The sequence below is a fragment of the Mustela lutreola genome, chromosome 18 (genome assembly GCF_030435805.1).
Source record: "Mustela lutreola isolate mMusLut2 chromosome 18, mMusLut2.pri, whole genome shotgun sequence".
In the NCBI taxonomy this organism is placed as follows: Eukaryota; Metazoa; Chordata; class Mammalia; order Carnivora; family Mustelidae; genus Mustela; species Mustela lutreola.
This window is the reverse complement of record NC_081307.1, coordinates 20526796-20544729: the sequence shown is the minus strand read 5'-3', so window position 1 is coordinate 20544729 and position 17934 is coordinate 20526796. Positions and strand designations below refer to the sequence as shown.

Below are 17934 nucleotides of genomic sequence, written 5' to 3'. Positions count from 1 at the left end.
AAATGTATTAGATAATGAAAATTTGCTCAATAAATTGATCGTTATAATTTAAATTCCCATTGGAAATAGGAGAATTCTCTTTCTCCACCCTTGCAACTGTTAGGCTTTTTAAAATTTCCCCAGAGTGAACGGATGTCATATTGTGATTTAGTTTGCTTTCTTAGTTACCACTTGGTTTGTTCCCTGTCATATCTTTCATCCACTTTCCTCCTGAGTCATTTGTTCTCCTCCAGACTGATTTTAGATGCTCTGTAGTTTCCTGGAAACCAATTACTGTCTCATTATATGTGCTCCAATTTGACCTGCTTTTTTTCTTTTCTTAATATATTTAGATACCTACATTTTTTAATGCAGTAAAATTTATCAATCTTTTCATTATATTCTGTATTTTTTTGGTTCCATTCAAGAAGTATTTACCTACAAGGAAGTTATAAAGATATCCTTCTGCATTATTTTTTCTTCTCTTTTTACAGGCTGGTTTTAATATTTCAATCTTTAATTGACCAGGAATTGATTTTTGTGTTTGGTATAAATCAGGAAGTGATTTCATTTTTGGTTCCCATATATAGATGACTGTTTTTTTAGCATAATAATCAAGAACATCCTTTATAACTTTCTATCATATATCAAACTTCTATATATGTGCTGCTCTACTTCAGGCTCTAAATTCGATCCCACTGTTCTGTTCGTCTATTCCAGAACTGTTACTACCTTTTTTTTCATTAGTATAGTCCTGTAATATTTTCATATTTGGAGAAGCAAATTTCCCACCCTTTCTTTCTTCTTCAAGGGTGTCTGTTCTTTTGTTTTTCTTTTCCATATAATCCCAGAGTCAGCCTAAGTTCTACAAAAACAGGGACAAAAGCCAACAACACATGGATTTTAAAATCCCGTTGCCATTTTCGTTGGAATTATGGGATCCCAGATCGGTTTGAGAAGAACGGAGATTTTTTTTTTTTAAATAAAATCCAATAGAGATTGGATTTTATTCATGAAGATGAAATCTCTTCCTCCTTTATTGTGGCTGTATGTGGCAGGGACCATGAACGTGCACTTCTCACTTTCTTACTGTAATAAACGTAGTGGATTGATGAAGGCCCCAGGTTGCTGTCTCTCTGAATCTACACAACCTTTAGGAAGATGATGTTGCCCTTGCCCCAGACTCACAGAGGCGTCCTAAAACAGGCCATTCTGGCTTAATTCAGGTCTCCTCTGACAGGGAACTTTGGTTCAGAGACTCCCCATTGGTCTGTAAGAAACTTCTTAGCATTGCTTTATTGTCCAAGACTTTTCCTACCCAATCTTCCCTCTTTTCACTCTCCCTCCATGGTTCCCAGTCCCATGTCACAGTCTACCCCCTCCGACTTTCTTTCCTCTTTATCCCTTAGACATTCCCCTTATCTGTTCCACAGCAAGTGCATTTAGATGTCTGCCTCGTAGAGCACCCAAACAAAACACACACAAAAACAATGCCTTTCAAAGAGGTTTGTAATTTTCTTCAGAAGTTATCAGATTTTTATGAGATTTTTCATAAATCGTTAAGGTTAAAAAAATCATACTTCTGATTCTTATTGAGATAGAGAGGTTAAACATAGGGACCAGCATGTATCTTTGAGGACTCGCTTCAGTCATGCTATTTTCTACCTAAAAAGTGTGAAAAGTAGCACAAAGAGTGACGGTCACAACCATGCTAGGCCAGAATCTTTGAGGATCTACCGAAGCAGAAGCATACTTCTGGTCTCCCACCACCTGCACTTGGTGCAGATTTAGGTTGTGGGGAAATTTAAGTGAAAATAGCAGGATTCCAGAATCCTTCTGGCAGAGAGGGGCGGAGGAAGAAATGGGGTAGAATCACACGGCAGCTGAGCTTAGGAATGGCATACAGACCTGGTTGTGTAGAACTACAATCGAAAATCTACTTTTAGGCCTCGTCTCTTGGCTTTTCAACATATCAGCCTGTGTTTGGGGATGCTATTACAGTGCGAGACATCCCACGGAACCTTCTCTGAGATTCTGGAAATGCCACTTCAGCATACCAAGCTGCCTAGACAAGAAATTCTTGCAGGAAACACAACCTAGGAGAAACTGCCTAGCAACTGACCCTGAAGTAGTGAAGACCATTTTCTAAGGGCTCGGTGGAGAAATATTGGAGGAGTTTATTCATAAATCTATAAGGGAAGTCAAGAGGGAGTCATCTCTTTGCTGACAAAACGGCCTTTGGTTTGAATACCAGTCTCACCTTGAAATAGGCTCTTCTGGAACAACCTCCAGGCAGAAGAATAGAAAATCTCTTAGAATGTAATTGCTGCCTTGGTTAGGTTAGGCTGGGACACAGCAGCTGTGCCAACCCCTTGGCTCCCATGGGGAGCTGTGCTCACAATCCTTCCTGCAGAGCTCAGCAGCTCACCATGTCCCAAGTGAATGTTAAAACCCCAATTGCTCACCATACTTGGGGTCATCTAGCTCATCCCACTTGGGTTCTCCCCCAACTTTGCAGGCTCCGAGGTGGCCCAGAGTGATTTGTTTTATTGCCTTGTTAGTATCAGTTTGAGTTTTCAGAGGCCTTGTTCCCTTGCTAGGGCCCTCCCTGCTCCATCTTCGGTCTAGAAGCCTCAATTCTAGTCCTTAGGACCAAACAGGCTGACATCTGGTCTGCTCTTCCAAGCCCTGAACCAGACTACAGCACACCACCCTCAGTGAAGTGTCCAAGGAGGTAGAAGAATACCATGGTTCTTAAATATTATGACATTAATAGGAGTGATAAGACCAGTGAGTCTAAGGAAGGTTGAATGATTTGGCTCAGACTACCTGAGCTGTCAACTCGTGAAATGCCGAGTCTGGATTTGAAGCCAGGTTTCCTGTACTTTGGATGCTGTGTTCCTGCTGTTGTGCCTTTTCACCTCTCAGGGTATGCACTTCAATTCCCAATTTCTGTGTTCCCCCTGCAGGCTGGGCCAGCCATTGCATCATTTCAGCTATCTAAGGGCAAAGCCTGTGCCTGAACCTTGGACAAAGCTGGCTCAGCAACCAAGCCCACCTTAGGGTCTCATTCTTTTCCAGCTGGAATGGGGGTGTCATCCTTCACCTCATTCTGCAACTCTGCCTTCCTGACAAATGCTCAGAAATTGCAAATGCTGGGAAATCAACAGTTTTCTCTCTTTTGCATTTCTATTTATTTCCAGTGTCTTCTAGCCATTTCCATTTTGCGAAAGCTATTGATCGAGATGCCACCATTATTATTTGAGAGAACACTCAGCTAGAGCAAAAGTTTTATAACTAAGTTGTTATATTTATTTATAGTCGTCTCCTTTTTAAGTTGTAAATTGTTTTCCATTAGCTTTAATTTGCGCAAATGTGCTGTGAGAAGTCACCGAGTGTTCAGAGAGCCCAGTTAATAGGGTCTGGCACCCACACTCAGGAAAGGTTATGGCTCCTCAGCTAAGCAGATGCTGGAGTCATTTAGAGACTTATCTTAAAGTTCAAAAATGAAATTATTACCGCATAGAGACATTAACACAGTGCTTAGATAAAGGGTATGATAGGAAAGCAATGAGTGATACTTTATATGAACAAATACCTTTTTATGGTCTATTAACAATTCTGTGCTTGAACTAGTAGTTACTCAGATTATCTTGTAAATGGAGCATTGTTCAGAAGCACTGGGCTGTAATATTATGCATTACATTGCCAGGAGAATAAAGTGATAAAGGAGTTGAACTACTTTCCAATGATAGCTGGAGAGATACTGCAGGATCAAGGAGTTTGGGGTGACGAGAGCTCCGTCCCTTCAGAATGCTAAGAGAAAGAGAACAGATGTTCCGCTGGGGTCCAGATAGTAAGTTCTGATACCAGAGATGACGATAGAGGAGGTTGATTCAACAAGGGAACATTCAGGTTGACTGGCCCAGAAGCTCCCACTGGACTGAAACAGAGATATTGCTGGCAGGAACTACCATACCCCCACCAAGGTCCTGGGAAGCCTTCGGACCAGGATTATGGTCATTTGAAATCATACCTACTTGATGGAGACTGGGTTTCTAACATGAGTTCAGCCTTCTTTCAACAACTACCCAGACTGAGTCATTAAGCAACAGAGCGTATCTATTTGCTAAAGCCTCTGCAGATTATGAACAATGAAGTCCTAGATCTAGAACAATGGTGACTCTTCCTGCCCATCTCTAGTTTTAAGGGTTTTATTTTACTCATTTTTGTTTTCCTCACAGAACCTAGATAAATGCTTGCTCATTTTGAGCTCTTAATAAATGTTTGGTGGTGTTGTCTCTTCAAAACTAACCCATATGATTAATAGCTCATAACAGATCTTCTCAGAGAATAACTATTGGGTCAATGCTTGTCAGATTTCAAGAAAAGGAAGACTCCTTGGTCAGGGATATAGTGAAAGAAAAATGACATAAAATGATCTGTGATGCACAAATGATTAATAGGCATCAGGCAACAAGTCAGAGCCCGAGAAGAGAGAGCAAGACATAGGTATTTGAGAAGCAAAGGGGCAGTAAGGTCAACCAAGGAGACATTCCCAATGGTAGGAAACTTCAGCAGCAGGGAAGTCTATTATTTGGGTTTGAGTTGTTTGCCATCAGGAATCTTCCCTGTTTCTTTAAAATATCAGGCTCTGTGTTTGTGAGATTTTGGGCATGATGACATTCAAATGGTGTCCATAATGAGTCAAGGAAGAAAAAGAAATGGACTCTTGGAACACAAAGATGAATCTTAAATTAATGAACTCAGAGAAAGTAGGACAGGGAACCCTGGGTTGAACAGGTAAAGACTTAGTTCTGATTTTTCACTCCAGTAAAATTCCTGGAGAGACTGAGAGGGATGGACCTAGGTCTCCCTCTGCTGGTGGAGAGGGAAACCAATCCATTGTATGTAAATTTAAAGCATTTAATTTTAAAAAGACTTCCCAGTTCCAAAGATACAGATGTCGTGAAAAGAAGGGCCATCTGTACCCCAATGTTTATAGCAGCAATGGCCACGGTCGCCAAACTGTGGAAAGAACCAAGATGCCCTTCAACGGACGAATGGATAAGCAAGATGTGGTCCATATACACTATGGAGTATTATGCCTCCATCAGAAAGGATGAATACCCAACTTTTGTAGCAACATGGACGGGACTGGAAGAGATTATGCTGAGTGAAATAAGTCAAGCAGAGAGAGTCAATTATCATATGGTTTCACTTATTTATGGAGCATAACACATATCATGGAGGACAAGGGGTGTTAGAGAGGAGAAGGGAGTCCGGGTAAATTGGAGGGGGAGGTGAATCATGAGAGACTGTGGACTCTGAAAAACAATCTGAGGGGTTTGAAGTGGCGGGGGTGTGGGAGGTTGGGGTACCAGGTGGTGGGTATTATAGAGGGCACGGATTGCATGGAGCACTGGGTGTGGTGAAAAAATAATGAATACTGTTTTTCTAAAAATAAATAAATTAAAAAAAAAGACTTCCCAGTTCCAAGAACATTAGAGCAAAGAGAAATTATCTACAAGCAGTATCTTCCCACTTTGTAATTTACTATGGACCTTGGAATGAAAATAATATATATCCAGATCATAAAGAACTTCTGATAACCATAAAAACACATTTGTAATCCTTCAAAATATGTTCCTTAAATTAGCACCCTATTACATACTTTCCTGTCCTAAAAGTGTATTTTTTTAACACTCTAGAGCAGGGAAGCCAGAATTTCAACACCTATGAATTAAAGTGGATATATAGTATAAAACTCTGTCCATCAGCCTAATCATTAAAGGTTTTAATAAAGTCCCCCTCACTATTTGATGTCGAGAAACCCTTCTTTCTAAGTGATTTCTTACCTAATACCAACCGTTAAAGATTACTCTCAAGTGCTCTCACATTATTTTATGGATTTTAGCCAGAAGTCTGTAAGTACTTTTATTATCCGCATATATACAGGTTAGAGAATTGATGTTCGCGGATTGAAGTTTATGGAGTTGAAATCTCTATCTGGGGGAAACAGCCCCAAACTCACATCTGACCAGGAGACCTAGACAACAGAGGTACTGGTAAGTTGAGAGAGGAATCAGCAATCATGGTCTGTGCCAAAAATTCTTTCCCTAAAACTTCCCACACAGAACTGTGCCTATAATAGGCCAAGGTGGGTCTTACTTAAGCCTTTTAAGAAAAATATGGAAATTAAAGCAGTGTCTCTGTTACTAACAAGGCCAGCACCTGGTAATCTTGTAACATGAATTATACAATAAAGCAAGGTAATTATGCCACAGTGATTAATCAGAACCATGAAGAAACTTATATTATCATATATTAAGATTTTTTCCTATACACATAATTCTATACTGAGAATTATACCAAGCTAGACTCATGCCTTGGGTACGAAATAGAGACCAGTTTTCTCTGCCTCTCTCTCACTTTCTCATCCTGGACAGCAATAATAGTAATACTGCTAATTTAAATGTTAGGCTGTGGGACACCTGGGTGGCTCAGCCTGGTAATCGTCTGCCTTCAGCTCAGGTCATGACCCCAGGGTCATGGAAGCCAGCCTGGCAATGGACTCCCTGCTCAGCGGGGAGTCTGCTTCTCCCTCTGCCTGCTGCTCCCCCTGCTTGTTGCTGTCTCTCGTTCTATCAAATAGATTCTTTAAAAAAAAAAAAAAAAATGTTAGGCTGCGCAGCTTCCACAGATTTTCGTATCAGATTCTAATTTTATCGTCACAGTGACACCAAAGTCGGAATCAAGGTGTAAATGCATTGTTTTGAAGAAAAAAAAAAATGTTGAGCATAGAAAGTGCCATACGCTTAATTTCATGCTAATTAATCAACAAGGGCATTGAGAGGTTCCAATCCAGATTTAGTGACCTGCTTTAAATCTCTGGAGCAATAGAGAGGATTATCATTTTCAGCTTAAATAAACCCCTAGCCGAGCTAACGGATGCCCGCTATGTACCACCAGGCCCTCAAGTCTGCAGATAACCAGCTTTTCTTCTAGCCACGATCATCATTAGATACCCCTTCCCTTTCCACGACTCTGCTGTGGTTCCCAGATGCCTCTTCAATGCAATTAAAATCTTCTGAGTTGGGGTTTTTGTTCTTGGAGCAATTGGTTTGTTTGTTTCAGCTCTTCCTGTTTCCTTCAGGTTGGTCAAACTGTATCCTTCTGTGGCCCTGCTGATAACATCTCCTCTGTGGCAAACCACATTTTTCTCGGTCAGATCATAACCTCTTCCTTAAGCAGGGCTCAAGTTTCTTCCCTTCTGCTCTCTGGTTTGTTACTTCTCTGTAACTTTCCACAGCCCGCCCCTGGGGTGAGGTGTGCTTGTGGGATGCTGGCGGACCCACAGTGAGTGAGTGGTTTGGATTAAGACCTTGGCAGGCGATCTGGAGGACTGGCCGGTTTCAGTCTAACAGCTTTAAATTAAACCCCAAGCCTTTTCTGGAGTGAGAGGGGGAAAGTAAAGAAATGGGAGATGGGAAAGAACTATGTAAAGAGAAAAAAGGGATTACTCAGGAAAGGGCTTACATCTTTGAAAGGCAGAGGAAACAGATTCATCTGGGAGTCTTTTGGCCAATGCTTCTTGATCTGAGATTTCTGCTAGGGCTCAGCTTAGGATCAGTCTCTGAAAATTCCTCTTTTTCTCCCCTTTCTTTTTCTTAGCCTATGGATGTCAAGAGCTGAGGGTCTCCACCAGGCAAGCCATGTATCCCCAGGAGGCCTCGGAAATGTCCCCTTGTTGTTTTATATGTTTTTCCCTTTATAAAATAATTCCTTCACTAAATTAGACTAAGCCGATTCACACAGCAATTCTTCCCTCCTAAATGTCTGAGTAAATGAAAAGTTCTAGATACATAATGAACTCTCTATTTACAGAGTATTCTCATAGCTCTAATGCTAATGAAGCCCTCATGGGTATGGGTCTAAGAGGTGCATCAAAATGTAAAGAAAACAGCCTTCAAAACAAAACCAACTTCAAGGTAACTCAATTTCTTTACCTTTTTTTTTTTTTTTTTTAAACACTACCGAACATGGGGAGGCTGAGGACTGCCTGAAAATGAGTCACTTCTGACCTGTCAGTAATTCTCGTTCACACCCGGTCCTTGCAAGCACATCCTGAGTTAGCAAAACCACAAGGAATCGTCCCCCCTTCCTGTGCTCGCCTGTGAGGACTAGAGGCTCCGTGACTTCCCTAAAGAATGTGCTGGCAGCACAAGGCAGAGCCGGGACAGAAAAAGGGGTCATCACCCTCCTGCCTACTACATTGACCACATCCTAGGGCTTCCTAATAAATATCAGCTTTTTTTCCCTGAAGACACCGCTCTCCTTATGCATGTAGAGGGCATCTGGCAAACAATAATGGATTATTTAAGTTCATTGCTCTACAAGAAAAGCGGAAGGCACAGAGAGTGTTACGCCTTTGTGCTTTATCTTAATGTGACACAGTTTTTCTCAGTATCAAAGAAAATAATATTGTAATTCTATTTTAAAACAAAAACAACAATAAGAAATGCTTTTCTGGTGTCTCTAGGAGAGCATCCATCAAGTTTATGGGTGGATATCTTCCCCCAAATATAATTTGAGTACACAGGCACTGGTAGGAAATTTTTATGATAAATTTGTTCCCTTCAAGTTTTGATTCCCTCACGACGGCGATGTGGAATGAAGCTGTTTTGAATAGGAATTCAATTTAGAATTTGAATGCTAAGATAAAAATAATGATCTACTACTGCAGTTCCACACCCGTTTTCCCCCCTAAATCATTTGTTACCTCATTTCTTTAGCGTAAGATGTTTAAAAATATCACAAACTGACCTACCTCCTCGTTCAGAAGTTTCAGCATAGAATGAAGAGATGATTAACAAATTTGTTGCTGCTCAGATCTCTCCTTTTCTCCTCCCTGACCTTCCTTCTTTCCCTCTTTCCTTGTTTTGAACCTTCTCAGGTTATCCTTTTAATGCCCAATCACTCTGGCAGCTGACGAGGATAGAGGACATATTAAGTCTCCAAAAGACAGCAGGGGCTTACTCAGAATAGTAGCTGTTTTCAATTTCTTCTGCCCTAGAACCCTTAGAATGGGACAATGCTACACGATTTGAGAAAAGAAAATAAATGAACAATTTATGTCAGTAATTCTATCAGCCTGTTTAGGGTAGTGTCACAAGCATGAAGCATCAGAGATATTTTAAAAAAAAAAACTGCAAAGTTTTACAGGTTTGAGTGAACTTGTTTGGCCTCAGGGAGGTTCTTAATGGGCAATTAGCAAATGTATTTCAGTCTTGTTTTTCTCCCTCACCTAAAATTCCTCCAGGCGTGGAAATCTAAGGTTTTGTATTCAAGGAACCCCAAAGAGCTTTGAGGGTCACATTCAATTTCAGAGTTATTAAAGTAATATAGTAAATCCCCTTTTTAAAATTCTTGGTGCAGTTGACATTTTTGTAGAAAAACCTACAGCACAGAAGTTGGATACTTTATGTAACTGTTAAAACCTGCGTTCGTGTGTTTGTCTCAAAGATGGTTGCCTTTAGAAAGCACTGTTCAGCAGCCAAAGTAATTAAAAATAATTCCAGTTTTCACTCGTATGCTTGGCAAAACAGAAGAGGCTCTAAATAGCAAGCCCATGACTACGATTATTAAATATCCCTATTCTTCTGTCCATGTTTCTGCCCAAAGCCACTGGCTCAAAATCTAGAGCTACAGTTCCTCGTCTTCCTATAAGGGGTTTGATCTGACACAACAGTGGATGGGGGCTGCTGGTTGAGTAGTCTGTGTCCTGTGCTGTGTGCTCTGAAGTCAGCAGGGTCAGCCCGTGAGAAGGGTAGTTGGACGCAAACAGAGATCAAGGGCAAACTGAAACCCACGCGGATGAGCTGGAAACCTGCCTTTCTCCCTGCCTTCGACTTGATGGTGCAGGTGGCCTGCCGGAGAAGGTGACGAGTTCCTCAAGAAGCTAACCACGTACTGGGCTCAGGACTGAGAGAAACCCAGGCAGGCTCTAGAGGGAACTCTAGGAGCTCCAGGTTCTGCTGTCCTGCAAAGCTGGTGAACCAGCAGAGCAGTGATGCGCAGTGTAGACATGTATCAGACCCTGTTGCCCCCGAAGTGACTTTTTGAATGTGAACCGTAACTGTGGCTAAACTCCCATGCAGAATGTCTTGTGTGGCCCATGATGAGCCAGAACAATGTAGGAAAGAGAATTCTGGAAAATGTAGTCCCGTATAGATGCTTTTCCTCTTCCTCCTCCTCTCTCTCCTTCTCTCTCTCTTTGTGTGTCTGTGTGTGTGTGTCTGTACACACAGACACATATTTATTTATTTATTTATTTCTGGGACTATACAATGCGTGGTTTCGTCCAGTGGACAACGACCCACAGGTACCTTAGGTTTTTTTTACTTTTCCTCATTTTTTCTTCTTTCTGATTCTCAGATTCAAGAGGTTCAATTGTCCTATCTTTAAATTAGCCAGTTCTTTCTTTCTGCTTGTTCATAACTGCTGCTAAACTCTTCTAGTGATTTTTTCACATTGCTAATTGTACGTTTTAGATCTAAAATTTGTTTGACTTTTTTCTTGTTTTCTAATTTCTATCTTTTCATTGATATTCTCATTTTAATGCATTATTCCTGATTGCCTTTAGTTCTCTGCGTTTTTTAAAAAATCATATTTTAGCAGTTGTTTTACTTTGTTGAGTATGTCTAATCCTGGACTTCCTCAGGGATCATTTTCTGTCAATCTGTTTTGTCCTTTTTTGGGGGGGGTAACTTTCCTATTTCTTTGCATGACTTGGAATTTTTGGTCGTTATTGAAAACTGAACCTTGGACTATCATGTGGTAACCCCGAAAGGCAAATTCTCCCCCTTCCCTATGGTTTGTTCTGTTTTTCTTCCTTGAAGGCTGTAGTAGTCTACTTGCTTAGTTACTTCCTGAAACTGATTTTTGCAAAGACGGTGTTCCTTGTTGTGGGAGGTCACTGCAGTCTCTGTTGCTTGGCTTCTGTTCCACTAGTGTCTTTGAACACCAGGAACTAGAAACCAAAAACAAGCCTCCCTTCCCCCCAAGGAACCCATAACCAAACAAAAAACACTAACAACAGCAACAACAAAAGCCACCTGTCCCAGTCTTTGCGGTCGTGTGTGTATCTTGCCCTGGGCACGTGCGGTTTTATGCAGTCCTCTGTACATGTGGCTTTTTAAAAAATGTCCTTAGAAGCTCTGCCGGGCTTTTGCTCACATGTATTGTGCGATCTATCATATGTCTCAATTGTAACCTTTGGCCCCTGGCATATAAGGGTTGTTATTGAAGTCTGTAGAGTTTTTGAGCAAGGCACGCTGCTTTTCCAGCTTGAGTTCCAAGTTGGGCACAATGGGGTTGAATGTAAGTTTGCACCCGTTCTTCAGGGAGCCCTCACGGGAGTTCACCCTGACACACACAAGCATTTGCAAAGAAGGCTTGCCCTGCGTCCTCTGGAATCGTGGGCCAGGGTTCCAAATGAGGAACCTCTGCGGTGGCTGTCTCATGACCAAATTGGGAGTGGTTAGGACAAGGGTGAGTAAAAATGCCACAGAACTTCCCTGTTGGCTGTAAGTTGCCTTTCTCTTGACTCAGCATTTGCTTAGTTGCTGTAAAATTTTGACGGTTTTCCAGAGGACTGAGGAGGTTGGTTCTGACGGCTTGTACTTGTTTCTCAATGTTTCTGTGGGGGATAAGCACGCGGAGCTGCCTGTACCACCATTTTGCTGATGTCATACTTCTGAATTTTCCTTTTTGTTTAGGTAAATATTCTAAATAATAACCCACACCTGAAACAAGTTTTTTGTTAACAGATAATACAAGTGTAAAAATAAGTTTACATGTTACAATAAAATTCAAAAACTAGAGTACTCTGTAGTAAACAAGAGCTGATAAATATCAGAAAGGAATAGTGTTCCATTTTGTGATGTGACAAGAATATTTATTCAATTAAAGAAAACCCTGTGAAAATCTGTCACCTAACATTCACTAAGGGAAAAGCAGAGTTAAAAAAAAGTCAGGCTACATTGCGGTTATATGCTTGATAAAAAGCTGTATCTAGTGCCAAACACATATTCCTAAAATCCCTGCATTCCATTTGAATGTATTAAAAAAATATCTCTGGGTGCCTGGGTGGCTCAGCAGGTTAAAGCCTTTGCCTTCGGCTCAGGTCATGATCCCAGGGTCCTGGGATCGAGCCCCGCAGGGAGCCTGCTTCCTCCTCTCTCTCTCTCTGCCTGCCTCTCTGCCTACTTGTGATTTCTCTCTCTCTCTGTCAAATAAATAAAATCTTTAAAAAAAAAAAAATCTCAACAGAGGCATCTCCTAATGGTACTCTCTGTGGAAACAGTTAACTGTCACCTGACGGTCATTCACTTGGTCCTGTTCTCTGCCAGAATCTTGATTTCATTTAGTGAACATGGTCCCTTGACCTTTCATGAACCTTGAGCTCTTCCAACACTGGAGAATGAATAATTGTTATTGTTCTAATCCGGTGACAGTAAGTTTGTATCTCTTGCCAATGACTGGGCTAAGCATGAGCATCCTAGCAATCTGGATCATGTATACATTACCGAGGCTGCAAATATTCCATTTCCCTCTTAATCACAAGCATTACTATATGATTTGTAAGAGGTATGTGCCCCAAGTGCACATTTTGAGCACAGACTACCATGTTGTAATTTATGGAAAAATTGAAAGTTTTTACTTGAAATTATTTGTTCAGCTAACTGAGGGGAAGTATGTTTGGTTCTTAAATATCAACTGATATTCTTATTTTCTACTTCCCTATTCTTTTAAAAAAATTATTTTAATGCACACTGCATTTATGTTGATGCATGGCTAGATAAGTGGAATGCAATGATTCTGGTCAGGTGGTCTTTCCTTTTTTGCTTCCCTCTTTCCCTCTTTATCTCCTTTTCCTCCTTCCCTCCTCCTGTCCCACCCCCCTTACACTCTCTCTTCTATCAGTCCTTCCCCAAATCACCACTTCCTGAAGGAGGTAATGCAATTCACCATTCCAAAGGAAAGGTCCCAAATATAGTGGCAAAGTTGGGCTCTTTTCTACACCAGATTGAGTTGAGTAACCCAATTACAAAAAGGGCTTTCTTGGTTTTAAGGACACAGATGTCTATATATAGGTGGAGAATCAGTATCCATATACCCTACATCAATATAGCATGTGGCACCCATAAGCACTGATCCCAGACATCTCATGTAGGCTGCTATGTAAAGGATTCTTTTTATTTATTTATTTTTAAGATTTTATTTATTTGGCAGAGAGAGAGGGAGAGAGAGAGAGCGCAAACACAAGCAGGGGGATAGCAGGCAAAGGGAGAAGCAGGCTTTCTACTGAGCAAGGAGCCCAATGCAGGACTCCATCCCACGACCCTGCTATCATGACCTGAGCTGAAAGCAGATGCTTAACCAACTGAGCCACCCAGGGGTCCCTGCATAGGATTCCTTTTCATACTTTCTTGTTTGCCGTCTGAAGGAAACACCCAGACAATGCAGTTGAGCCCAAGGACTTAAATAACCCACGGAATGTAGGGCCAGGATTTAGAGACAGTCTGTCTAGGTTGAGAGCCCTTTCTCTTAGCCACAAAATTACATTGGAGAAAATAACTCGTGTTTAACAAGTAGAAGAATATAACATGATAAAAGGGCATTTTCAGCAGGCCATTTCCAGTACTTCCAGTTCCATGAGAATTTTTGCCTTTGCAAGCGAGAAGCAGGGAATCTACTCTAGCTACTATTTGTGAAGTGAGACTTCAGGAGTGGAAAGAATACATCAGCCCATGGTTTTGCTTATCACCGTTCAAGAGAGAAGAGTGGAGCCATTCCAGACTAGTACTACTTCCTCATCACACATCCCTTGGGGTGGCACTTAGGAAACTTGAAAGGTATATTCTTCTCTAGGCTAGATTATACTCAATTGGGCTTCAAGAGCAATCCCTGTTCTTTCTTCCTATATACCTAGACAGCTGGGGACAGGCACTGGGTTCCAGGTGACCTTCCACATTCTAAGATGTACCCTGGTGATGGGCTGACCATTGGTAAGGTACTATTTTGGCATGCGTAGGGTCACTGATCCTTGAGAGCTACAGATATCTCTCTCTGTCTCTCTCTCTCTCTCTCTTTCTGGTTGCAATTGTTAATGGACTCCACGAAAGGCTTCAAAGAAGGGTAGTTGAAACTAGGTTCTGTGCTCAAGACATTTGCATGCTGCTATTTAAAGTGGAGCCACTTAGATTGGAAAGTGTATTTATATTTTAAACACAGCATTCTGGAATGATAACAACTATTCAACTTCATTTAAAATGCACATCAAATTGAGCTCCGTGTTGAAATGACATTTTTGATCCACCAGTTATTGAGAGGCATATAGTGATGGGGAGCCTGTGCCTTTTCTCCGAAGCCCTTTTTCTAACACATGGGTCAGTAAAAACAAACAAAAACTGTCAATACATGATCATGTAAAATAATCATGTTGATTTTCTTAATCATCATGTTATTATTGACCATGTGAAATCTGATAAGTTTTTCATCATGCCCAGAATATATCATGAACAATGCTACCTAACAGCCAAGTTTACTGCACATGCAGAAATCGTAATGGCCAGATAAAACGTTTCCTCAAAAAATGTGTAAGGTTAGAGATTTCACAAACTTGGCACAATAGAACTCTTCCAATCTTCTCATTAAGAAACTGATTAAATTAAAGTCAATTAAATAGATTACAAAGAAGACAAAAATGACAAAAATTGTCATCCTGTGAAGAGATCAGTTAAAGTCAATGGCTGGAAGGTGTTTCCATTATCATTGGCATTTGTAATTGAGAAGCCTTAAACTTTGGTATATTCCATTCAATATATGTCATTATATTAGAAATTCCATTTAGAAACCTAAAGAAATTGAAATGATTCAAATGTAGATCTATAGCAAGCATGAAGGTGTCCAATATGTTTATCCAGTGATTTTAAAATATTCCTTTTCTTTAGACAAAATTCCTAATCTCTTAAATATTCACTGAACTGATATTAATGGAGCAAAATAATAAAAGTATTTTTGCCACAGTGATTTCACGAAGGTGAAAGAAAGTACGATACATTATAAAGTGCAGGTGACTCCAGCATCTTCAGCATGTGAACAGCCTCTCACCCCCCACTGGCTAATTTTACAGTCTTCGATAGATGATTCTCTCCCAAAACAAAATACTTCATTCAGCCAAATTGGACCAGTACCTGCAAAAGTCAGATACAAATGCGTTAGTAAGTATGGTTTTTGGGTTTCTATCTAAGTAGCAAAAAAAACATTATTTTACACACGAATTTAACAACAAAGGGTCAAATGTCATCTATATACAAGTTCTGTGCTTTTTCTTAGGATTCAAAAATTAATCTCCTGCCCCTGAAAACTTATATGTTCTGTCAGTGAGTAAACTACTTAAGTACAAAGTAGTAAGAGCTGTAACAAAGGTACATACACAGCTCAGTGAAATCATAAATAAAACACTGAATGGTTTGAACAGACTGGTTTTGTTGTTAGAAATAAGAAAGGAAATAAGCTTTACAGATCATAGGCATATGCCGTGACCTGATGGTCTGAGGGCATCTGTATGAGGCATTCTCTGAAATGTTACCATATACTAGAGTTCTTTTCTTGGTTTCCAGGGTTTTGCCATTTACATGCGTGGTTTACCAAATATATTATCTATTTTTATTTAAACTAAGACTAATAAAATGAGCAAAGGACTTATTTTATTAATTATCCTGAAAGAAGACCATAGATTATTAATTGCAGGCAAAGGTAGACAAAAACAAAATGGCAGAGCTAATACTCTCTTTATCTTGAACTCTTCCACAGACACGTTAGAAAGGAAAATGGCTGTCAGCAGCAGGCTACCAGGGAGATACCGAGCTAACTAAATATGCAAACTTAACTGCCACTCTGAAGATAAGGCCATTATTTTATCAATGAATACAAAAACAAGGGCATTTTGAAAGGCATCCAAGCATGCCCAAAAAAGTTCACTTTAAAAATAATGTTTGGAGTAAATGAAGGGGCAAGTACAGCAAAGGAAACAGTTAACAAAATCAAAAGACAACTGACAGAATGGGAGAAGATATTTGCAAACGACATATCAGATAAAGGACTAGTGTCCAGAATCTATAAAGAACTTAGCAAACTCAACACCCAAAGAACAAATAATCCAATCAAGAAATGGGCAGAAGACATGAACAGACATTTCTGCAAAGAAGACATCCAGATGGCCAACAGACACATGAAAAAGTGCTCCATATCACTCGGCATCAGGGAAATACAAATCAAAACCACAATGAGATATCACCTCACACCAGTCAGAATGGCTAAAATCAACAAGTCAGGAAATGACAGATGCTGGCGAGGATGTGGAGAAAGGGGAACCCTCCTACACTGTTGGTGGGAATGCAAGCTGGAGCAGCCACTCTGGAAAACAGCATGGAGGTTCCTCAAAATGTTGAAAATAGAACTGCCCTATGACCCAGCAATTGCACTATTGGGTATTTACCCTAAAGATACAAATGTAGTGATCCAAAGGGACACATGCACCCGAATGTTTATAGCAGCAATGTCCACAATAGCCAAACTATGGAAAGAACCTAGATGTCCATCAACAGATGAATGGATCAAGAAGATGTGGTATATATACACAATGGAATACTATGCAGCCATCAAAAGAAATGAAATCTTGCCATTTGCAACAACATGGATGGAACTAGAGCGTATCATGCTTAGCGAAATAAGTCAAGCAGAGAAAGACAACTATCATATGATCTCCCTGATATGAGGAAGTGGTGATGCAACATGGAGGCTTAAGTGGGTAGAAGAATAAATGAAACAAGATGGGATTGGGAGGGAGACAAACCATAAGTGACTCTTAATCTCACAAAACAAACTGAGGGTTGCCGGGGGGAGGGGGTTGGGGAGAAGGGGGTGGGATTATGGACATTGGGGAGGGTATGTGATTTGGTGAGTGCTGTGAAGTGTGTAAACCTGGTGATTCACAGACCTGGGGATAAAAATATATGTATATAAAAAATATATGTTTATAAAAAATAAAAAAAAAAAATAATGTTTGGAAATATTTTTCTGGTATTCTCTAATGATTTTCTGCATGTATCATATATAATAGTTCCCCTTTCTTTTACACGTAAGACAGTTAGAAATGGAACCTTTGAAAAACCTCTAAATGAAAGGTTGTATTGGGTTTTGTTAAATATATATCATGCAAACTTCCTGATGAGTTTTCGAGAATATTTCATGCCATCAAGAAACATGATTTAGCAGCTAAACTTCAAGAAACTCCTTAGCAAGACTGGTGGATGGTAAATAAATATCTTAATCCTGTCAGCATAATCAATAATACATTTCTTCAATCTGGATCAATATGATGTTGAAAGGTTCTCTTTCGGTCACAGAGCTGTAGGAAACCTATTTAGAAATAACTTCAGCTCAGAAACATACCTTGTGTAGCTATGACACAATGCTAGATGAAGACTTTTTTTCCAAAGAGGCATGTATAACGGCACATATAATGACATTACTCTTGCTGAATTTTCAAGTATTCTGTGGATTCAGTAAGCAAGAATTTATGTACATGGCTGACAGTTGCATAATTATACAGTAGTATGTGCAGATATGAAAAAATTACAAATATTTTTATAACCACCGTGTGGATAACATTTGGCCTAATCTTAAAAAAATGGACAGAGCTTTTCCATGTATAAAAAAGAAGTTATTTCATATAGTGGGGGCAGCCTGAAAAGTCTTGATATATTACAAGAGTCAATGGTATCCTGGCATCTAAAACACAAAGTATATTCATGAGGGACAAGGACTCATAGGGAAGGCTGGATAGAAAGCCAGGGCCATGTTTTACAATATTCAGAATTTTAT

The 17934-nt window shown here is 40.1% G+C and overlaps 1 protein-coding gene across 4 annotated transcripts in view; it reads right to left on the bottom strand.

Moving 5' to 3' along the window:
* Positions 1 to 13211: 13211 nt before the first annotated feature.
* The window catches only part of MSR1 (macrophage scavenger receptor 1), a 109710-nt gene continuing 104987 nt past the window's right edge, over positions 13212 to 17934 (bottom strand). For all 4 annotated transcript variants that reach the window (XM_059155909.1, XM_059155911.1, XM_059155912.1 and 1 more), the window contains one exon: positions 13212 to 15239. In XM_059155909.1, the coding sequence (XP_059011892.1) occupies positions 15106 to 15239 (134 nt within the window). In that variant the 3' untranslated portion in view covers positions 13212 to 15105. The remainder of the gene's footprint in view (positions 15240 to 17934) is intronic.